The 25,162-nt window shown below is 37.9% G+C and overlaps 1 protein-coding gene across 2 annotated transcripts in view; it reads left to right on the top strand.

Annotated features, from left to right (window-relative positions):
* pdm2 (POU domain protein 2) overlaps positions 1-20,930 on the top strand; it is a 34,132-nt gene extending 13,202 nt beyond the window's left edge. The window contains exons 2-4 of one of the 2 annotated variants that reach the window (XM_089258524.1): positions 4,571-5,557; positions 14,553-14,609; positions 19,046-20,930. In XM_089258524.1, coding sequence (XP_089114650.1) covers positions 4,571-5,557; positions 14,553-14,609; positions 19,046-20,451 — 2,450 coding nt within the window. In that variant the 3' untranslated portion in view covers positions 20,452-20,930. Of the gene's footprint in view, positions 1-4,570; positions 5,558-10,305; positions 11,188-14,552; positions 14,610-19,045 lie in introns of those variants that run through there. The other variant, XM_030382951.2, reaches the window with a different exon arrangement.
* Positions 20,931-25,162: the final 4,232 nt, after the last annotated feature.

Below are 25,162 nucleotides of genomic sequence, written 5' to 3'. Positions count from 1 at the left end.
AAATCAGATTTAAGCGAATATCTTCAACGAAATCTGCGCTCTCTTCGACTCTCAACACATTCTCCAATTAATTTATATATTTAGTCTTTATTTTAAACACTTTACCTCGTTCTCTTATCACATTTGGCATATCAGGCTGCTCTTGATTTTTGTTTGTTTTATTTTGTTTTGGTTTCGCTTGGGTTTTGCTTAGTTTTGTTTTGTTTTTGGTGAAGTTTTTAACCTATTTTATCTCTAATTATAGATCAAAGTTTTGCTGGGCTCAAATTTATTTTGTATTTTTGGTCGAATGTCACATGTTAATGACCCCATTCTAAATAATAGCCGCAATTATAATGCAAAATATATCGGCATGAATTTTTGCTTTGGCTTTTGGTATTTGATGTCAAATTTGATGTCTCTAACACAAAAATTGCGAATGGTAATTGATACATTATGAGCATTTAGTTGTCGTACGTCAATTAAAATTAAAAACATTCTGGAATTTTTTTATGTTTATTTTTACATTATTTTTGTTATGAATATCAATCATTCTAATCGATTATGTATTTTGCTTCTCGATTAACCTTTAAACTATCTAATTATGTTTAGCAATTAAATATATATTTTGTAATTCTCTATATTATGTCTATGCATTCATTGCTACATTCCTGGCGCCTCTCTTTGCGCTTCTCATGCATTAAAATAACCAAAGTTCCATTCATTCTCTTTTTTAACACAGCTTTTCAAGCGCCTCTCTTTGCGCTTCTCATACCTACTACATTCCACTCAGGTTGCCTGTCTGTCTCTAGCTTTTTGATTGTCTCCATTAATTTAACTTTTCTTGCACCTCTGCTTGCGCTTCTCATTCACAATACATTCCATGGTCAAGGCATCATCAGCTACTGTTTGGCTCTGATCTCATTTGATTTGTGTTAACCTCACTCACATGCAGCTGGAACTCGTAATCTCTCAACTCTAATCGTCGTTTCATGAATGAAAAACTCGGACTTTAAAGTCCAGTGGCTAATGATGCATGGAAAATACCGAAATATCAAAGACCAAAATCGAGTTGCGCTAACCACAAAATGTTCATTAGACCAAAATAACGATTATTGTAGAAAACTTTGAATAATGAGAGTAGATACAAAGTACACATATCTATATATTCATAGCTATATATATATATGTATATGTATAGCTCTAATAGAGCTGTGTTATGGTATGTTTCGTATGATTTATGGTCAGCTAGAACAAAGCTGAATTCGTTTTGGCCGGTTAAATCGCATTTTGGAACAGGAAGTCGAGACGACAAACGGCGACACGCGACAACAACAAATTTTTGTTCTCCAGCATAATAAAGAGCATATTAGTTAACATTTAACCCTAAAGGAGGGCGTGTCGTGTGCCCGACACGCGCTTCTTAAAGATGCAAAAAAAAAAACTACTACAAACACAAATAGCGAAAGGGTTGCGAGGGTTGGCAGGAAATTTCGCCAGGCCGAGACAGCTGCTAGAGAAAAGTGTGCCACGGCTTATGAAATGGAAATTGCGACCAGGAAGCGAAAGGGGGGAAAGTGATTCTCGTTTTCTCTTTCAACAATATTCTAAAACTAGGGCGTGGCTGTGCTGACTTTTAATTACGCCCTGTGCCTCGGCTGTCAAAGTAGCTGAATGCCGGTGCCAGTCAAGATTCAGAGTCCTGTCAGGGCATAAGGCTAAAAAAAAAAAACTGAAAACAGAAAAGAAAACATTTCAATTGATGAAGAAATATGAATCGAAAGGTGAAAGTTGCGCATTGTGCCAAAAAAAATCTATTTGGCGTGCTCTACACGCAGAAAAATTAGTTAGACACTTGTGGAGAATTTAAAAAACTTGAAACACAATTTATAGAAGAAGGCTTCATTGATACAGCAGAAATCATCATATTTTATATGCTGAAGGAACTATTTTTCATAGAAGTCTAATGATCTTAATATAATTATAGAAAATCTATAAATCTTATAGCAACTTCAAAAATAAATAAATAAATAAAAAAATAAAAAAATAAAAAATAAAAAAAATAAAAATACTTGTATACTTGTATATATAAAAAAAAGGGTTTTTATAAACAGTTTAATTTTTATAAACAGTTTAATAATTTAAATTTAATATTTTACATATTTTATTACTAAAAAAAAAGGTATATTACATTAGATTACATTAAATATTCAAAATTTCAGCTCATCATTAATTTAGTTTCAAAGAATCATATGCTCATATTAAAAATATTCCAAATTTCCATTAAACTTTGCTTTAGTAAAGTTCTTTGAAAATTTGAACTCAACAAGTTTTCGCTCAGTGTAGCTTTAACAAATAGTTGCCAACAGTTGCAATTGCAATTGCAGCACATCCTGCGCAGCAGCTGTCTCTATCAAGCCGGCAGCCACAGCGCGGCCACAGTTAAAAAACTGAAAATTTAATCCTTTTTTCAGGCTCAATTTGTTGCAGCTCCTGCTGCTGCTGGTGCAGCATGTCCTGGCTTAAGGCAAGCTGCGCCAACTAAATCGAGCGCGTCAACAAAAGGACAAAAGACGATCCCCGCCTGGTTTTTTGGCGGTTTATATCCTTTGCCCTGTCGCTCCCTCTCTCTCTCTCTCTCTGTCTATCTGCCTCCCTCTACTATATATATATTTTTTTGGCATTGTTACATTGCGATTACTTTACCTGCAACACGGCGATTAACACGCATCCTTTTTTTGGGCAACCTTAGCCAACCCTCTTCCTCTTGTTCGGCTTCGTCTTCTTTTGGCTGACTGCCTTTATTGCTTTCTTATATGCGCTTTGATTTCTATTTGCGGCAATATCCTTTATCCATTGTGCCTTTTGTTGTATGCACCGGCTGGCAAACACATTAGTAGTTGCAATCGAACGATTTGCGGGGGAGACGAGGGGCAGAGGGCAATGCAGCAGCAGTAGCAGCAGCAGCAGCAGCTAAAAGTGACAGCATTGCCGCATCCACAAAGATCCTTTAAGATTTTTCAATTATTCTACGATATTTAATCTACTTTTTCTTAAAGCAGATATATCTCTAGCTATCTCTCTTTCTTCCTCTCTCTGTCTCTCTCTCTCACTCTCTATCACTCTGTCTATTTCCTTTTGTATATATCTCCATTATACTATTCCAACGGTAGTTTCTCAGTTTTTATTTCTATAGAAAATATTTTAATCAACATTTTTTAGGGGACCACACATGGATATAGGCTATAGAATTCGAATCGTAATTTAACCAAGTGTTGTACGAATTTTAATCAAAAGGATAAGCAGACAATTTTCAGTACTTCCAATGCAAGTAAAAAATAAATAAAATAGAAATAAGAATGGAGTCATAATTAATTTAACAACTTTTTATAAATCTCAACTGGGAGTCTCTATCTTCAAAAATATATATGTTAGTCTCCATATATACCCCAATATATTATATCTATCTATTAAATATATAAGTAAAATCGTAACGCCTTTATATCATATAAAACTTATATGCTGCCCTCCTTAATAGAGCTGCAAGCCAGCAAAAATGAAAGGGGCCAGTTTCATTCGAAATGGGCGTGGCCAGCTACGCTTATCGCCATGTAACGCCCACGCAAATGTTCAGATTTTCAGCATTTTAGTTTTTACTTTGATTTGTCAAAAATTGATAATCAATCAAAGTCATAAACGAATCGAATGACGTTCAAAAACTGATTATGAATTAAGCATGCTTTTTTTTTGTTGTTTTTTTTAAAATGGCGTGCAACCCCCTGAAATACGCACTGCATTAGGCAGTGGATTTCACTACACTTTTTTTTATGCTGATGCCCAAAAGGCGTAGCTCACAATAATGATGAGTAATTGATAGTGACACAGAGGCAACTAGCCGAGCAATATGGCAGCTGGTTTGGTTAAGTGACACGTAGGGTGGTTGGGTAGGGTTGGACTATCTAAATAGGGGTAGCTGCTGGGGCGCCAAGTGCTGTTAATGATGATGTTCAACCCTTTTTACGGCTAGTTTGTGCCTAGTTTATGCCTTGGTTTTTGCCTTTCTCATTCCACCTTTTTTTTTTGGGTTAAAAAATCACAAATTCTCACTTCATTTTCGTGTCAATAAAAATGCAATTGTGCTTTATACTCTGTTGGGTGTTGAATGAAGAGAGGTATAATGGACTAAAGCAAGGCTCAGGGTGAGCCTGAAATAAATGTTTAACTAGGCGAATTTATTGTAAGCACTGATTAAAGTCTAAACTAGTTATATGTATATATTACAGGGTATGTGTCTAGTCGCTTTTTATCTCCTAAAACGTATTCCTCTTTATACCCTCCCTTATTACAATTACAAAATAAATCCAAGGCTATTATTAGTTCAATTAATATACAGGGTATTTTGCTAGTCGTTCATTTTTTCCCTTAAACACATCTCTCGTGATGGCCCTTTTAATGCCACTTATTTATACCAAATTCACCCATAAAATCTAGATTACTATTAGCTACAGGGTATTCGTCTAGTCATTCACTATTGCCCTACGAATATTCCCTATGATATGTCTTTTAATACCCCTTCTCTCTTGATTTATAGCCATGGCAAGCTGTCGCACGAAAACAATGCCGAGTCCCTGGTATATGCGGCCCATTGGATATCATAATTATGACAACAGCAACAACAACAGCAAGGATGCTGAATTGTTGAACTATGTGGCAGCTAGCAGTCAGGCGGCGTTGCCACCCTTTGGCGTCGGGCTCGGTCTGGGCCTGGGCCTGGGCGTGGGCGTGGGCCTGGAGCCGCAGACATGTCTGCCATATTTTGGCTATGAAACAGCAGCAGTCACGGCAAAGGCGCACAAATTGCTGCCAGAGTTTTTGATACCATTGCATGAAATTATGTTTCAACATCATTATCAACAACAACAGCAGCAACGTCAGCCACTAGCTACAACAGGAAGCACAATTAATAGTCTGCCAGGACTAACGTATGCTAAGACAGAGACATTAGCCAGCGCTAGTTGCTATGCAACAAAGCCATTAACCCCACAGCAACAGCAGCAACAGCAACAGCAGCAGCAGCAACCTCCACGTCACAATGGCGAACAGCAATTCGTGCGGCATTTTCACGAACGGGATCGCCTCATACGCGAGCATCAACTGCAGCGACTGAGAGATGTTGCCGAGCCAAGCAACAAGGACGAGCCACAGCAGCAGGAGCAGGAGCAGCAACAGCAGCAACGGCAGCAGCAGGTGGAGTCGAATGGCCATAACAATCATTGGCATGGTGTCGTCTATGATGGCAATGGCAATGCCATGACAGCAACTTCCAAGCACAACAGCAACAACAACAATAGCCCACCAACAACCTTCCCTGCTGCCGCTGCTGCCGCTCCGAGCAAGGAGTCGCACATTTACGAGCAGCCGAATGGTCAACTTTGTTGCGCTGGAAACCCCGACAGCCCCAACACAGCAACATCCGCAGCAGCCGCACCTCCAATAACAACAATAGCAGCAGCAGCAACAGCAACAACAACAGCAACAACAGCAACAACAGCAACAACAGCAACAGCTACGAACAAAGGTAAGTTTGCTTGCTAATTGATGTTGTCTAGGAATTTGCCTTTGACTGGCAAATATGCTATAATTGAATGTATTAATATTTACATTATATTTATTAATTAATAATCAAATTAATTGATAACCCAACTACCTGTATACTTAATGATGACGTTATAAATACGTTGTTTAATATTAATATAATTATATTTATTTTAACTCATTATTAGCCAATGCTTTAAAATGTGTCCCTTTAAAAAAAAAAACCCCAAAGCAAACCCTCTCAGCCTTTAACATCGAAACTCTCAACTCAATTACGAGCGATTCGCTTAATAGAAATCATGTCAAGGCATGTTCAGCTAACCCCAATGCGAAATACCTTTCCAGCTATTCGCACCACATCAACACACCCACACACACACACACACACACTTTGTGTAACCCCAAGCAACACACGAAATCCATTTAAAATCACTAAAATATTAATAAATTTTACAAAAGTGCGCAACAAAATATGCGTGAAAATTCTCAAGTGCGAGCAACTAAACCTTGAACAACTTTATTTAATGGAATTTAAAACCACTTTTCATTGGGTGGTTGGCTGGTTGGGCAGCGGGTGGTTCATGGCTGAGTTTGCCTGGGGCGGCTGGCTAGCAAAAAATACACTGAAATGGAACCACAATTGCATGAGCTAACCTTTGACATGCTACGCACCCCGAAAAAAATCTAAAAATCTAAAAAAAAAAAAAAAAAAAAAATAAAAGCTCACTCGGGTGTCAATGCCAACTGTGCCGCGTGCAGGTCCTGAGCAGCTTATGGCCAATTGAACGCTACCCACCCATCCGACCAAGCCAACAGTCACAGCGGGTGGTGCGGCCAAATCCAATAAAACCGCTTTACAAGCTGTAAAGCAAAGATCATGAATCCCATTTGGTTTAGCAGCTCAAAACATTTTATGCGCACCTTTTTTTTTTAAATAATTCAATTCTAATATTAAATACACAAATGTATTTAAATTAAATACAAATTTAAAAAATATATATGGATAGAGATTATTTCTACAAATTTAGTTTTACAATTCTACAGATTTATTGCTCTTCTAAAACTTTGCTCAGAATTGACAGCAAAATGTAATTACATTTATTTATTTAAAAGTGTCTTTAAATCTCTTAATTTTATTAAATGTTTTTAAGTACAAATTAAAAAATTTTTAATTCTAAAGGTTTTTCAATTAAAAAAAAATGGCTTACATAATGGCTACGCTTTTTGAGGGTGAAATTAGCATAAAGGGTTGCTAAAACAAAATGTCAGCTCTTAAGCTAAGCAAAATTTAAATATTTGTATACATATATATAGTATATAAAAAAATTATATATAATAATAATTATATTTTATATTATGCACAATATTTTTTATATATTTATATTATATATATATATATCAAAATTGTTGCTGCTAAAATTCTCCAAAGGGTTGCTCTTTAAATTTATATAAAGCTTTCAAATCTTTACGAAACGGTGAGAAAATTTCTCAAAAATTCCGTTAGTTCTTCAACAGACAAAACCCTAGTTAATCAAATGTACCTTTCTTACCCTCGCTCCCTACTATCAAAAAAGACCCAAAAGAAAATCACCCATAGCAAGTAAAAAATTGCATTGTTCAAACCCAAGAAAAAATTCGATTTTTGCCTATTTTTAAATTTCACATCTTTTTACATTAAAAAATTGCGCATTATTGAGGCACATTATTGCCCTAGCATAGGGGTTGCTAGGGGCCTCAGACCAACAGTGTGAGAGGGAGAGGGAAAGGGAGAGAGTGAGAGATAGACTGTGTGTGTACAAGTGCGTTTGCTCTGCAGCTAAGCTGTGCAAGATCTTTGGTAATCCTTGACAATGATCCTCAATTTTTACCCTTGAGTTTCTTTTCACATTTTTTTTTTACCTATTTTCTTACCCAAAAAAAAAAAAAGGAACAGAAAAAATTTTCGCTACGCATTTTCAATAAAATCAAGGAAAATGCAACGAATTTTTTTTTTTTTTTTTTGCTGTCCGAAGGGTTGCATTTGACAGCAATTTTTGGTGTTTTTTTCTTGCTTTTTTCTTGTGGCTGAATCGAATTCAATAAACGTTAATAAATATCACAGCAAAGAATGGAACAGTATTGAGGTATGACGAAGAAGAAGAAGAAGATGAAGACTAAAGACGGCGCTTAAAATGCGGAAGTAAAGGGACATTTTATTCATTCGTTATTTCTTTGCTTTTTTGCTTTATTTTGAAGGCTGTTTTTTTTTTTCTTTGTGTGCTCGCGGCATTTCCGTTAAGAATTGATTTGGGGTTTACCTTTGATTTACTATCGAAAGGGCCTGATTTTTCCACTTATTTTTGGCGCGAATTTATCAGCAGTTGGGCAAATGTTGAGCGGGTTAACACAAGGGTTCTCAGTTGAGAAAAAGAAAAAGAGTGGAAATCGTAAAGGACTGCGACAGAGAATGTTCGAAAAGCCTCGAGAAGCTTGTAGGCGATTTAATTTTTATAATATTAATTTTATTAAGTTTTAAATGAAATTTACATATTTTTATATTTCCTAATAAATTCAAATATTTTATTCAAATTTTATTTCTAGTTTCTTAACGATAGCACTTAAAGCCAATTGCACAAAATAGAATAACAAATTAAGGCAAACTTTAGACACAGCTAGCTACAACCCCCTATTAAGAGAAACAGACAAAGTGGATGAAGAGGAAGCATACAAACTAGCCTCAACTAGTCCCATTTTATTTGCTTAACGCAAATTGGGATGTCATTTTAATGCAACACCAACAACAACAACAGCAGCAGCAACAGCAACAAGGACTCAAGTCAACCACTGAATATCCTGCTGCCAGGGGCTGTACGCTTTTCATGCAAAGTGCGTCGTCCCCTTTATTTCGTTCGATGCTGCCAAGCGTTTATTTTCTTGATTAATTTCAATGTTCGAGCAAAAACTTTGTTGCTGCTCCCTTTTTGTGTGGAATATTTACATGTGTCTGTCTCTCTCAGTGCTCGTCTTTCTCTTCCTCCCCGCGCTCTCCCCTTCCAGCTGTCTCTTCTCTGTCTGTTTTTGGCAAATAATCAAATTGGACTTCGCAAGCGACTGCAGATTGTTTATCTTTTGTTTCATTCCGTGACAAGTTTAATCAGGCTACGTGGAGCAGGACACACAGAGAATATACGCAGGACACACTGCAGGGCCTGTGCAGGACAGCAGTCAAAAGGATAACTATTGAAATTAGTTGGCAAGCAACATACAGCTTTTCCTCTAAGCGCTCACGAAAAAGGGACGCAGATTTTCCTATTGATTTTCCTCGAAACGCATTTTTGTATTTTTTCCCACTTAAATCATTTTGGCACTTTAATGAGAATGAAAAAGAGAATAGAAAAGAGAGAGCGGGAGAAAGGGGGCTGCTTGTCCTGCGGTCTTTCATATCCTGCTTCAACATTAATTTTGCAGTTTTAATTAAAACATTTTCCACCACACAAACAAGAAGTGGGACGCACATTCGCCCCTTCAATATACCCTGTACAAATTTGTGCAAGTGTGCAACAAAATAGAAAAAGCTGGTAATTTGGGGCACATATGCTTAAATTTTTCATTGAGATTCAAAATCTAAGAACAAGTAAATATTGCAACTGATTAAATGATATTAATTAAAGAGTGTCAAAATTGTTTACAAGGTATGTTACTTTAGAATATCGGATATCAGTGCTATCTGCAGAGTAACCTGCTGATTAGAAGCGATGTTTCACGGCATAAGCATTGTTAACAAACTGTCTCTCACATGACGTCAGTAAAACTTACACAGTATCCTATAGTTGCGCTTCCTTTCTCTGTTTTCGTAAGCAAAAACCACAGCCGTTTCTGGAATCCAAGTCCTTGCAGCACTTCTGCTACCCACTCATAATCATAAAATGTATACGCTGTCACCGAAGAGCCACCCACAACTCTCCTATAGGAGACATAGGACCCTCCACATGCCCCCATTTCCCCTCTCCACACATATACATACATAGTGTTGCCTCTTTGTTCACACATCGCACGTCGGTTGCAAGTGGCAAGTGCTTTCGTGCTGCTGCTTTTCTGCAGTGATGCAAAAAGTTTTCACACCCCCAGCTCCGCAATGCAAACCCCCCCTCAATAACTTTCATATATAGAAAAGCAGAAGCAGAAAAACAACAACCAAACTTGTTGTAATTATTCCCTAAACTCCAAACTCGAAATGGGCTTTAGTGTTTATATAATAAAAACTTACGAAGTGCACACAAATACACATGCACAGACACACACATTTACATGCATCTGCATTTTGCTCAATTGCCAACATTTATATACTAATACACACACATATAAGCACACGCTTCATGTAAAGTCATCTAATAAGCTCAAACACCTTTATGTGCGCTCACACACACACGCACACATCCTAATTATGATCCATGTACTTGAGTGCAAGCGAAATATGCAAAAAGAAATATTTAACGGCAACTGCGCAGCAACGCAGCGAGCTGCTCATATTGCACATGCATATGTATATGTGCATGTGTGTGTGTATGCATATATAGCGAGCGCATTGGCCACACCCATTTCACTCAAACTCTATGCTAATGCATACCAAACGCTGCGCAGGGGTAGGTATGCAACGGGACAATGACAACACAAAGTCTAATCAGAATGCAGGCAGCCACAGCTGAATACGTTCCACACACACACACACACACATTCACTCACTCACTAGCTTCACTCACACGCTCACTCGCACTCACTGCTCTGCGTAATTTAACTCAACTCTAACGGTGCAGGGTTGATAACTGCCTGAGCGCAAACATTTGAGCGCAATACTGTAAGCAAATGTGTGCCAGAGAGTGAGTGAGCGGGCAGAGGCAACAAAGAAAACTAGGCAAAAGGAGAAAAACAACAACAACAACACCAACTACAGCAATTGCTGCTGCAAATCATAAAGCATACACTCAGCCACTCACACACACACACATACACACGCACACACAGTCTGAGGCAGGCAACTGCAGCGACATCGACAGCACTGTGTACCGTTTGTCGCTGGCCTCGTCGTTTCAGTTGCATTCGGCAGGCGAACGAAGTCGGTTCGGCACAACTCTTAGTCGCAGTCGCAGTCGCCAACGCAGTTGCAGTCGCAGTGCAAAAGCCGCATTTGTTATTGCTTTTTATACGATTTAAATTCTAACTAACTTCTACTAAACGAGCTGGCAACACTGTGCGCGCTCACTGTGACTTGCAAAAAAAAAAAATTACAAACAACTTTTTGACAGAACAATCGCATTTACATATATTAACGAAAGCCAGTGAAAAGTGAATTACAATTTTTGAACATTTTGTGCATGCATAAAAAGAAAAACAATTAAAAAACGAAATATAAGATGATGTTGCTACAGCAGCAACAACAGCGCCGTCTGTGGGATGCCACCAAAGCAACAACAACAACAAAAACCACAACTGGATCACCAACTGCAACAACAACATCGGCAGAGGCCACAGCAGAAGTCGGCAACAAATTGGATTTGAATTTGGACGATGCAGCTGCGAAACGTCGAGGCATTCGTCTAATTCAACGCAAGGATCAGGAAGACACAAGACACGCATGTAGGAGACGATATTCCATATTTTTAATCCCTAAGTATACACTGCGATAAGGTTGCCATATAGCCAGTCTAACTAAGCAAAGCTCGGCTAAAAGCTTGCCTTGCTAGCTTCTGCGTAAAGCTTAGCTTGAATCGTTCTTTTATACGTTTTTATATAAATATACATATATAATAATACAGAAATTATTTAATTAAATAAATAATTAAAACAATTAAATTCGTAATCAGATTTGAAAAATCTCATAAATTTTAAAATACCTATATGATTGAATAAATCAAAAATGATTTAAAATCTGAAAACATTTGAATGACATAAAAAAGAAATAATACTAAAACTATAAATTTAAAATATAATAAAACAAAAAGCAAACACAATTGAAAAAAAGCAAAAAAAAAAAAAAAAAAAAAAAAAAAAAAAAAAAAAAAAACAAATAATAATAATTAAATAAAAATAAAAATATAATAAAAATAAAAAAACATACTCCAAAAAAATTATTAAAATTTTTATACACGGAAAAAATCATAAAACGTCTATTTAGATATAGATTCAAAAAGCTATAGCTCGTTAGAAAAAACTTTAAAATTTTATATTATATTTTCATTAAGTCTAACCTAAACCTGCAGTCCAACCGTCTATATATAGTAAACTAAACTCAAACTTTCTTCTTCTTGCCATCACTTCACCTGCCACTTTCACTTTTCACTGAAATTTGTTTCAATAGTTGCAACTCGAATGCCGCATCATCTGATTGTGAGCGACGCACGCCCACACAATAGGCAATGGCATAGAATTTCGATTTCCATATCAGGATCTACAATTTCATGGCATTTGGCTATAGTTTTCGTTTTGATTGGGCATCATGAGATGTCCTGCCGAGGCGTCTCCTGCTGCTGCAGATGCCGCTCCTTTGAGCAACCCCACAGTGCGTGTGATCATTTTTTTGTTTACTTTAGATTTGCATCCTGGACAGAGAGTCCTGTCCTGTGTGTGTGTGTGTCTGTGACCGTTGTCCTTTTTACCTGTTCGAACAAACGATGTCTCAGGTATTTTGCATGCATACAAGACAAATGAAAAAACGTCAGGCATATGTCCTTAAAAAAGAGGGAAACGTAAAGGTAAAAAAAGGAAAGGAAAAAAGATGCAGCGCCTTTTTAGTCTAGCTCTTAAGACTGAGGCGTGCAATTTCTCAAATTTTCCCTCAATTTTCCTAGTCATAAAAAAAATACAACACGGAGGCAGCCACAAAAGCCAAATTTTGTGTAATTACATTTAAGCCGTGGCAAGGATAATGCGCCTTTCCTTTTTTGCCTTTTTAATTGCATGAAAAAAACTACCCAAAAAATTAGTAAGAGTAGTGTGGTAGGGAATGCTCGACTTATAGATAACCTTCAAGTTGAGTATTTGATTTATTGTAGACTATGTAGTATATTTGGGTATATCGAAGGGGAAATCGAATCGTGGGGATATATAACCTGAGGAGGATATATGTATATAAATAAATATAGTATAGAATATGTATTCAAATCGATATTGATATCAAGAAGATAAATATCAAATCGAGAGATAGGACACGCCTACCTCTACCTGCTACAGACGCGCCTACCTCTGCCTCTTACATACATTTTAACAAGAACAATATACTCCCATTTTCAATACGACTTCAAGATTTTTGTAACATTTAGCTTATAGCATGCAGATCAGCGCTTTGTCCAAGCAAAGGCAATGACAAAACGGACTCCACGGAATCCATTACGTGAATGTCCTTTGAGGTAATCTGTATATTTATAATGTCAAGCTGAAGCATTATGCACAAGGATTCCAAAGCATTTCATCTGCCATATATTGTCGTAAAAATATGTCGCCTTTTCTGCCGTTGCTCTGCCTTTCTATACCCTTACCTCTCTCTCTCTCTCTCTCTCCACCTACCTCCCGCTCTTTCTCTCTAACTCTGTGTGTTTTCGGGCTGCCACACTTTGTTTACGCCCCGGGGGAGCCATAAATATCATATCTACTTTGCAACACAAAAAACTCGACCACTGACTGGACTCTGGACAGCGTCACAGGATAACACGACTTCAGAGACGCCTCTTGCCTTTCGCACATATGCGTGTATTTAAAGTACTATCTGTTTCCATGTGTGTGTGTGTATGTGTTTGATGGCATTGCTGTGTGTTGGACTTTGCATAGACAGTAGCAAAGCCGTTTATGTTCGGGTTTGATATGATAATGCGCTCATAAGCTATTCTGCATTGAAGATAACAAAAAAAAAAGACAAAGAATACAGGTGGAGATACAGTAGTCATTGGCTACGTAGACTGCTGTATAAATGATGATTATTAAATATAGTTATACATTTCAGATAATTTTATTTATATCTTATATAATTTTAAACAAACTTTAAGAATTACTTGGGTTACTTCTTTGTATGATTTCATTGTTGAGCTGTCGCAAGTCATTCGGTGCTCGCACAGCTCTTAAAAAGTTTACAACGCCAACCACCCAGCCACCCAACCACTGAAACGACACCACTCAAAGGACATCAATGGACAGTAGAAATTTTTGCATGTTACGCTACAACGAAGCACCGTAAATACTAATGGACATTTTACGAGCCAAGTGGCCCGAAGCAGACCAAATGGACAAACGATGACCACGTCTATATGTGTGTGTTTGTGTGTGTGTGTGTCTGTATGTCTGAGACACTCGCCAAAAACAGACAAGGAGCAGACGCAACAGCAAACACAACCCCCTAAAAGCAAATTGAAATACGGACTGCAAACGAAATGCACAGACGTGACATTTGCATTGGACAGAAGGCGAAATAATCGATAAGGAAAGCTCAATTATCGATGGCAGCTGATAGGCAGATTGAAGATTGTTTCTGTGGATAAACTACGAAAGTTAGTTGCTGTCGACATAGTCGTAAATTAAAAACTTTATTATGATTATTGATCGATAACAATTAAAACATTATCGATAAATATTGTAATGTAAGAAAGATTGTGATGTGGTAAAAGCCTCTAAATAATATTATAAAAACAATTTCGGGTCAATATTGTTAGAGCCGTAAATACTCTGATCGATAAAGCTCAACTATCGATATCGATTTCGCTGTTATCAATAGGCCACATATTCAAATAACTGTATACAGATTAAAAGGTAATGACCTTGTAGACAATATTTGATTGCTCGAGTCCATGCTCCCTCCCATTCCATTCACTCATTCGATTCTTATTAAATATACAAAAATAAGTTGTAATTCGCTTATAATTCCCCACACTTTCCAGGAATGCCCATATTTTTGAAACCCAACCACAAAGAATGAAACTTAAATGTTTTTTTCTTTCTATTCCATTTCTTTGCAGTTATGCGACACATGTCAAACTCGCCGACACCGCCATCTCCCCTGCGATCTCTATCAGGTATGCACCTAATCCTTTGCTAACATACATCAAACATGCACCAAAAATATTTAAGGAAGGGTCTCCTATCTCTGGTTAGGGTGTAGGGATATTCGGGTTTGCGAACGTGAAACGTGGAACGTGGCTACTTTGTGGCCAAATTGATTACTCACACGAGCTACGTAGCCAATTTATTGATGTCTCTTTGGAGAGAGGGTAGGGCAACAATTTTATAGTTTTTGGCAAAAGGATATATGCAACAACGACAGCAACAACAACAACAGTGGCAACCCCCAAGCAAATATTTGAGGATGCGCCTGAGGTTCAGCTCGAGCTCTGAGCGTGGCAGTTGGCTCGAGGCTTGCGGCTTAGGTAGAGCCACGCACGTGACTAAAGTGTGGCTGGCAAAACTATTTAAGAATATACATATATGTTCCGGTATATACTCATATTGGAACGAAGAATGCTTCACTTCACATTAGACAGAAATGGAGTAACAAAAAGATTTAGTAGATGTAGTAAAAATATATATGAACATTAATATAAATTGTAAATGGTTTTATAAATAATCTTCCAAAGGAACTCGAGCCAATATCTATATGTTTGAGCTCTGATTTGACAAAACATTTATAGTATATCTCTAAACGTAATTTCTGGCTGTATTTCATTTCAGTTCGCATCTCATTCAAGGAATCCAAAATTTTCAGTATTCAAAACAAAAAAACTCTGATCAGTCCTAATGTATATATATTTATAATATATTGCCCTTCCACCCACAATGTGGAAACAACCCTGTCAAATTTGCAAATGTTCTACAGTTTTGAAAAGACAACAACCCTCACGACATATGCAAAAGGTTATTTATACAGACACTGACACACACACACACACTCAGACAGACATCAGGACACTTTTGACCCCCATTGTACACCCGCCTGACCCTCTCTCACTCTCACTCTCCCACTCTCTCGCCTTTTGCGTCTTCCTTTTGCTCGCCCTTTTAGCAAACACAAAATAAAAATAACAATTTGTCAGAATGTAAATTTCACAACTGCGCATTTGAATTTTATTGTTGCGAGCAATTATGTAAGAGAGGTTCGCCCCTAACTGCTGACCTTTAGCCCCTACCCTCTACCCTCTACCCTCTCGCTCTGCCACCCTCTTCTACCCCCTCCCGCTCACTCGCACTCTCTCCTGTACACTCCTTAACAAAGCGCAGCTAATCTATGCAAAAACATGCATCCATCCACCCCAAGCACTCATGCAAACATTGCGACAACCCTCATTTAAATAGTTGCCGCACAGGGTTGCCATATCATCAACTGACAATTAATTTTGCATTTTTATTGGTTTACACAAATTAACGCGATGCGCTTTATTCAAATGTGTCACAACAGCAACAACAACAACTGCGAGCCCTTATAAAAAAGGGTTGTGGCATATATTTAAATTACACAAAAAAACGTGAGTTTGGGGTTGGCTCAAGTGTGAGGTTAGGGTTAAGCCAATCAACTGTTGCGCATCTTCCTTCCGCCATCAAATTTGAATAGCAAATGAGGTGTCAGGCGTGTGGCAAATTGTGTGAGTTTTTTGTGTGCGGAAGGGTTCAAGTCTCACTCTCACTTTTTTTTTTCAACCCTAACCCTCGCGACTTTTTAAGTGCTACTTGTTGAACTTCGTTATTCAAATTGTGCAACGCCTTTTCCTCTTCCATGCACCCAAAGGATTTGTTTGCGTGCTGCTAATTGTTTGGGTATCCTATTTTTTTTGATAGGGTAATTTGTGACTCTCTTTATATTTTAATCAGCGGTTGCTGTTTTTTTTTTTTTTTGTCCTCTTTCTCTTTGATTGGGTGCGTTTCTTTTGATTGGCTTTGAGGCGTTACGAGGGCGTTTCGCTTTGGTTGATTTGTGGTTTTATGGTACTTCAAAATTTTGAAAAGTGTTGAATTCGAGACAGGGTTAAAGAGGTAATTTTTTTAGTAAGGAAACTTTTGTTGAGGTGAAGGGGGGCCCTGGGTTGTATTATTACAATAATATTAGCATTTATAAGGCTTAGATAGCATGAGAGAATTATGAAAATATCTGAAAAATTACTAAACTATTCTTAAATTCGCATAAAAAGTTTTTTAAATATTTTTTATTAAATTGGCAATGAATTATTTATATATAAAAAATCAGTTTCTATAACTAATATACCCCTTACTTTTAAAAATATTTTAACTAGATTTGCATTTCAATAGCATATTTGCCAAATACACACTATTCTCTTTCAACTTTTCCATCACCATTAGATGTAAATATTTGATAGAAGCCCCAGAAAATACATTCCATATTCAGAAATTCCAGCGTTATCTGTAGCTAGATATCCTGCATAATTGGATAGTTTTGCGAATATTTATTTATATGCCGAACTGTTATATCTTTCCCATAAATCGCAACACGCACACTTTGCCCAGGCGCCCCATGTGATGCGAGCAACCCCTAAAGAGAGAGAGACAAGAGAATACGACAGGGAGAGATAGAGAGAGAGCGAGTGAGGGGCAACACTTCATTTGTCAGTGCAACAGAGACTCACACTCGCACTCACACTCACATTCACACATTTCCACATTGCTGCAACAACACATCTGCTGAACAGCACCTGGCGTCAGGTTCTGCATTCGGTTTTCCCTATTTCCATTTTAGAGTTTTTCACTGCTGGATCTCTGGCAGCAGTCACAATAGTTTTTTTTTTTCTTTCTGTTTTTTTCGCCTGCAGCTTCTTGACTTGCCACATGCAACACAATGCAACGCAGCAGCCTCTCTTTTCAGTTTTATTGTAGCTTCAAACCCTTTTTGCCAATCACAAGTTGCATTTGAACTTCACCCCGAACGAGAATCAAAAATGGAAATCCTTTGCCTTTCCAATTGTAACAAACGAAAAGCGAAAGCGTAGCAAATTCCAGCCAGGGGGTTGGCAAATTTTACAATCAGCGGGTGGGTTGGGGTTTTTAACCCTTATCTAACTATGTGACTTTTTTTTTATAGAGTTGACTGCATTTCTGCTAATTATATTAGCCGAAACATAAGTCATAAAAACAGCTGCCCACATATCAAAAGTTTTCCCTTCCCTAATGCCGCCCGCATTTAAAATCAAAGTTTTTTAATCCCGTTAACAGGACTAAACAAAGCTGCAAAGCTGCTTAACAAAGTAAAAAAAAAAGAACAATAACAATAAACGATTCATGAAATAGTTTTAAACAGGTTAAAGCTGAAAATAATTTTTTATTTTCGAGGATTCAACCTTTAAAGACATCATAAGCTGATTGGGCCAAGAGCAACAACTTTTAAGTATTTTTCGTATGACATTCATATTATAAAGGAACAAATTTCAAATTGACAACCAATTTCCGTCAATCAAAAAACTTTTCATAATATCATTTTTTAACCTTTTATCGAAACACAATTGTTTTATTATAAAACATTTTTTTTATTATTTTTTTTTTATTTTGTATGATATTCATACACTAAATATAATATTAACAATTATCAGATATAGAATTTTTTTTTCCTTCACAACAATGGAACATTTCTTTACTCCAAAGGCAATTTCCCCTCCCCGAGATTGATCGATGCTTGGAGTTTTTAGTCTTTTCAATGGATTATCTTACAAGAACTTCCTGACCATTCTTTAATTTCTAGCAAATTCAATAGGTTGTAAATCAATAAATATGCTCATGACACATTATGAAATTTGAGATCTTAAAAAAAAAGAGAAATAGAAGAAGAGCTTGAAAGGAAAACAAAGAAAAAAGCAAAAGTTGTGTAAAGCTTCCTTCCTGCGTTCAGTGCCGGCGATTTTTCAATTATTATGCATGATTGAATTTAAGGCTAGTTGATAGATGTAAAATGGGGAGGTCAATGGGGGGAGGGCGTGGCACAAAGCAAAACCCTTCCGCTTGAGCGTCTATCGTCTAACAGCAGCTAACCGCAGGACAACAACAGGACAACAGGGAAACAGGGCAAAGGACTTAGCCGAGAGCCCATTCAATTGGAAGATTGAATAAAATTTGCCTTAAAATAGCAAAAATATTGAAAACTTTTAGAGATGGGCAGCCCAAGCAGGGGCGTGTCCGGGGCAGGGGCAGGTTGAGTTGGGCAATTGAATTATGCGTCCTGTGTGGATATGTCTGTGTGTGTATGCGTTGTCCTGCTGTCTCTGCTCTGGCTACTTGCAAACTTCATTGAGTTGGAAAATTGAAAATATATATAAATTTAGTTAGAGAATATACATAAAATGTTTGGCGACTGCTAACCGGCCTTATGTGGTCAATATGATTGGCTTTAACATATTTTAGTTAGGCAATTTAGTCAAAGAAATATACATACATATATAACTATATTTGATATATAAGATCTTATTACACGATATTCCAAATTTTGCTAACTTCAATCTTCTCTATCTCCACTTTACAGACTGTGGCAAAAGCTACGAAGAGGAGGAGGAGGAGGACGACGATGATCTGGACGAGGATGTTGCTCAAAACTTGAGCAGCAAACGTCGCGCCTCACGGCAACTGGATGTGGCAATGGAGAATGAGGTGCTGAATTTGGCTTCTCCGGCGCCTAAGCGCTTGGCCCTCGAGCCTCAAACACCTGAGCCGCAGCCGGCTGCAGCAACAGCAGCAGCAGCAACTGCCACGCCTCCCATGGGTGTGCCGGCGCCTTTGGGCTTTGGACCCGAAGACATGCAGCAGGCACTGCAGCTCCAGCTGCATAGCTATATTGAGATGGTTCGTCAACTGGCACCCGAGGCCTTTCCCAATCCCAATCTGGCTACGCAATTTCTGCTACAGAATTCGCTGCAAGCCTTGGCCCAATTCCAAGCGCTGCAGCAGCTCAAAATGGAGCGAGAAAGGGAGCAAGTGCAGCCGGTGCCGAGTGAGATATTGCCCACACGGCACTATTCCACGCCCCTGAGCAAAAGTCCGCTGCGCAGTCCGTCGCTCAGTCCAGTCGGCCGTCAATTAGAGCCCCAGCAGCGCACGCCGCCCAATTCCTTGGGAGGATTGGGATTAAGCAGCGCTGTGCTAACACCAAATACGCCCAGCATGCAGCAGCAGCAACAGCAGCAGCAATCGACGGCAGCTGCTTCCAGCTCGACGCCCAAGCCCTTGAATAGCGGCGCCACCGTAGCCGCTGTGATGGCCACCAAGCTGGAGCAATCCCCAGAGGAGACCACAGATCTGGAGGAGCTGGAACAGTTCGCCAAGACCTTTAAGCAGCGACGCATCAAACTGGGCTTCACGCAGGGCGACGTGGGTCTGGCCATGGGCAAGCTCTACGGCAACGATTTCTCGCAGACCACCATCTCGCGCTTCGAGGCGCTCAATCTGAGCTTCAAGAACATGTGCAAGCTGAAGCCCCTGCTCCAGAAGTGGCTCGAAGATGCCGATACGAGTGTGGCCAAGTCAGCCGGTGGCGTCTTCAATATCAACACAATGACCACCAATTTAACCACCACACCGGAGAGCATATTGGGCAGGCGGCGCAAGAAGCGCACTTCGATAGAGACCACAATAAGGGGAGCACTGGAGCAGGCCTTTATGCACAATTGTAAGCCCACCTCGGAGGAGATCAATCAGCTGTCGGAGCGCCTGCATATGGATAAAGAAGTTGTGCGTGTTTGGTTCTGCAATCGCCGGCAGAAGGAGAAACGCATCAATCCCTCCCTCGATCTGGATAGTCCGACGGGCACGCCGCTGAGCAGCCACGCCTTTGGCTATCCCCCACAAGTGCTCAATATGTCCAATGGACACATGCTGCTCGAAGCTAGCGGAGGAGGATCACATTGCGGTAGCTCCATTAGCTCGGGAGATTGAGAGATTGATCGTAATTCAGATTGTATATAAAGCGAGTGATGCTCTCCAAATCTTCCACAAACATTCCAAAAATATGAAAAATAATAAACCAACAACAAAAACTGCATATCGTATTATCCCTGTATCCAAAATCCTCCCTGATAGATGTTCGTATCAGCATTCCATAACGAATTTACCAGTACATATAAATATATATATACAGCCCCTACATATATAGGCATTATATTGGATCTATGTAGAGCGCCCCCCATAACTGTTGTTGTCTTTGTAACTGTATGTCCAGCATGCCAATCTATCAACTATTTATAGCAACCATATACATACTATATATATAATTAATATTAAATCTAGACACCTATGTAACATACTATCTATATAATATAATGATATTGTTGTACAATGTCCAATTGTAAATTGATCTTAACACTTAGATCTAACACTAAACAAAAAATTTCAATAAAAATTATTTAAAAACTCAATTGAAAAATAAAATCTGTTTATTTTGGGTATGCCATCATGCGAGGGTTTTGTAGAAATTGTTAATAGGATTAGTATATATTCATAATTATTGTAAGATACAATTTTTGTACAGTTGTTTTGTACAGAGCGAGTTGAACGGAATAATATGACATGTTTCCAAAGAGGAGTAAATAATAATCAACTACCTAATGTTGAAGCTTATAGCTCTGAAAATAGGTGTAGATATATACGTTATATCATTTGCATCTTAGGTTGGATTGCCTCTACTACTTTTACGATGGTAAGATACATTTATTTCATTAATTTTACTTTATCTAGAATTTCTTGGATTTTTGGAATCTGTTATAGAACAAAGCAGAAGGGTATGCGGTTATAAAACCCTTCTTTAACTGTACCTATTCCAAAAAGCTTTCTATTAGCAGATTAAAGATATATTATTGCCCAAGTAATTTAAATGCCAAACAAAATCAGCAAGCATTACCTTTTTGCTATCATTCGTAATCACTTCGTCTTGGATTTGATTTATAATTCAATTAGGTGCCATTTCTCAGTGCAAAGGCCATCGATCCTAAGTACACTTGAATCTCATTAGAAGCTCCCTAAATAAATATTTAACAACATATTTAGTTAACTGATTTCTTGGTCCCAGCGAAAACAGAGAGGGCTAAGAGAAAAAAATCGGAATCACATCCGCCAGGACACGCGCCAAACGCAAACACACCATTTTTTAATAAACTTCCTTAGAGCAGGAGAGAGACCCTTACCAACCCCTTTTCCTCTATTTTTTTTTTTTTTTTTTGGGTACTCGGGAGTGGATTTTGTTGGATAAGAAATCACTTCATCTTTCTCAATATGGAAGCGAGCTAGCAAACCCTTATTTGTATATCGAAAGCAAGCGTGTAAATCCCATTGACCGTCAGAAAAAAAGGCCCCCGACTCTAGAGGAAGAAAAAGTTTTCAGAGGGTTGGGTAAAGCGACCTGGTTGGTGCCAGTCGCTGATTCGTTTAGGGCTGAACGAACAAAAAAAGGGTTTATGCCATAAATTCACACATAGTTATGTCATATGGTCTACTAAAGGGCAACGATTGTTGCCCTTCTTGTCCCTGTTGTCCTTTTTTCTATTGACAGTGAAAGCATTTAGCTGTGTGCCAGTTGTTTATTATCTGAGCTCATTTTTAAATTGTTTTACATCGACATAAAACATGAATTTAGTTCCAAGTAGAAATTTAGCTAGGATAAATAAACATTTAGATATGTTGTGAACTAAATAAATAAATTAAAATTAAATACATTTTTATGTTCATATATGTATGAATTTATAGAAAATAAAACCTAAATTTTCATTCATAGGGCAAGAACTATTTATTTTATTGTTCTTATTATTTATGTATAATTTACCTAAATGAATATATAGATCTTGCATAGCGAAAGCACATGCGTATTTAACCGTGACTTAAACCATTAACAATTCTAATCTGGGTTCGAAACTGTGCTAAATAAATTTCAATTACATGTACAAGTAAAAGGAGTTCGCTTACCGGATTTGTCATCCCTTTCTTCCGCTCACATTGGGAAAAAATATCACATATTCATTCACATATTTATTAATAAGCAAATATTCACAAACTTCCATTTTGATCACTTAAAAGAAAAAAACACTCATAGAAGTTTATAAGCAACACAAAAAAAAAACACGCACGAATTTACACAAACACACAAGGCGCTAAAGAGAGCAACACACAGTAAAATGTATGCGTGTGCGTACATACATATGTAAATGCCGCGCTAGCAGCATTCACTCTGCTCACTCCCTTACATAAACAGCAGAAGAAATGGCAATCAACGTGAATTGCAATAACAGCTAGCTCGCTTGCTCTCTTTGCTCTCCAGTAGGCTGCTGCATACAAAATTAACAATTGCTCTCTCGTTTTCGCACTGATGTTGAAAAAAGCTTTGCAGTAAAAAATGTCACTATATTCTGCAGATATAGATTACTTGAATGTAAGTTAAATATAACACTAAACAAAAAACACATTTGACCACACGTAAAGCGCAGTACGTGCGCCTAAAACCCGGTATTTAATTAAAACAAAGATTACGCAGACATCAGCTACAAATTCGACCGATCAACAGGACTTCAACGCACAGACTAAATTTGCATGTTTCGCCCTCTACTATAAGAGCAAAAGAGAGCACATAACTAACACAAATGCACAATTATCTGCACACACAAGTTAAAGTAACGGGATCAAAAGCAAATGGCCTGATATCGCTCTTTCCTTCTGCTCTTTGCTAATAATTATTGTATGCAAAATAAAAAGCTTTTTTAAGAGTGAGTGCGCGATGTCTGACATGTTATGACATGTTGGTTTTAACTATAGTCTTTATCTATCATTCTGCACCGCTCTTACTTCATGCAATAGAACTTTCTGCGCTAATGCAATATGTGAATACTCATGTATGCATGTATGTATGTGCAGATTTTAATGAGATTGAGCGAGAAAGAGTTAACCTAATTTTCTTACTTATACAGTGCCTTGCAGCTTTTTTCAAACAGCACCAAAAATGAGTTGGGCCTCTGTAAAATGTAAACTAAAATAGTTGAAAAAATCCTCCCTATCATATATTAATACATACCATATATGTATATTAAATATATATTTTAATAGAACTGTAATTATATGTCGTTAAGTGTTTGCTTTTCCAAACGCTTCAATTGTCCCTCGCAGCAAAGACTTTGTGTAGTGCCGGAACAGCCCTCGGGCATCCACAGGAGCATGTCGTGCAGCAGCAGGTCCTTGGGCAAGCCCTCTATCTGTAGCACTCACACATAATTGGTACACTTCAGAGCTTCGCTCTTTGAATCGTTATCAGTCCGTTGCAGACGCTCGTTCAAAGGTTCGCAAATCGCTTTCAATTTTCAGCCCACATATTCAAAATGCCACGCCCCCCACTCTCGCGACCGGTCCCTTCCTTTGCCGTCCGCCCTCTGGTCATTTAACTGGTCAAATAGAAAAGCGGGTCGATTGGAAGTTGGGATTAGGCTTTCCCTTCAGCTGGGGGCTATTATTTCTCTCTCTTTGTGTGTGTGTGTAGTAAGTGTATGTGTGTGTGTGTGGCATGTGGCATGCCATCTCCTCCGCCTCCTCCTCCTTCTCCTCCCCTGACTTTTTCTTCTTGCTTAGATCGGCCGCTAAAGATTTGGTATTTGCGAGTCCTTTGATAGATTTCGTTGGCTGCATTTGCAAATTGAATTCCCATTTTGTGAAATGTTCTCTCCATTCGGCTTCATTTATAACAATTTAATGAAATTTTCGAATGCGTTTTCATAACGGTTCTTTACGCATACGACCATACGAGCACTGTGTGGAAAATCATTAATCAAATGGAAAAGCTGCCAGGACTAACGAAAATTAAGTTTTTCTGCTACAATTTTTATTGCTACTTTTTCACGGCTTTAACTTGATTTCGATTGTGGGGGTCGCTCAAATGCCATGCCCACTTAAAGAGGCGTGCATAATGAACGTGTTAATGTGTGAGAATTAGTTGGAGAAGACCTTAATATCATGGAGCATACCAATGTCAGGGAATATGTTGATATTTCATGAACTTTTTCAATCAGCTTCTTGGCTTATAAAATTTATACTACTTAATCATATGGAGGGATAGATAAACGTGTATATACTATGTGCTATAGATTTCTATACGTCTTTGTAAATGTCATAGAAAATATTAATATATATCAATATAATTTTAAAAAAAAGTCTAGCTTTTTTAAAGTATCTAATTATATGAAACTATATTAAATGGTTCTTGGAAAAAATTTCCTTCCAATCTTCCAATAAAATTACTTTCTATTAATCTCCTTTAAAAAAAACCTTGCATTTCCAAAAATTGAGTCTTTACTTAATGTTAACAAATTGATTTTATTATTTGTCAATTCAATGAGAGATAGAGATATCCTCTCTAAAAGAAAATGTCTCCAACAAACTGAGAAATCGTGCTCGCAAATTATATATAGACGACATATGTTCAATTTCTGAATGAGTGCTCGCGTCTTTGCTGCTTTGAATTTCAATTGTCTGTCTATGTGGGCGCTAAGGGGGCGTGGCCATGTACATACCACCCCTTTTGCGGACTATCTAACGAAATGTTGCCTTTGTTCTCAAGTAAATACAAACAAGTAGAAGAAGAAGAAGCTGAAAAATTACTCCGAACACAATTGAATTA

Source organism: Drosophila navojoa, chromosome 3 (genome assembly GCF_054131105.1).
Source record: "Drosophila navojoa isolate 15081-1374.11 chromosome 3, UAZ_NAV_1.0, whole genome shotgun sequence".
Taxonomy (NCBI): Eukaryota; Metazoa; Arthropoda; class Insecta; order Diptera; family Drosophilidae; genus Drosophila; species Drosophila navojoa.
This window is presented reverse-complemented; position numbering and strand designations above follow the sequence as displayed.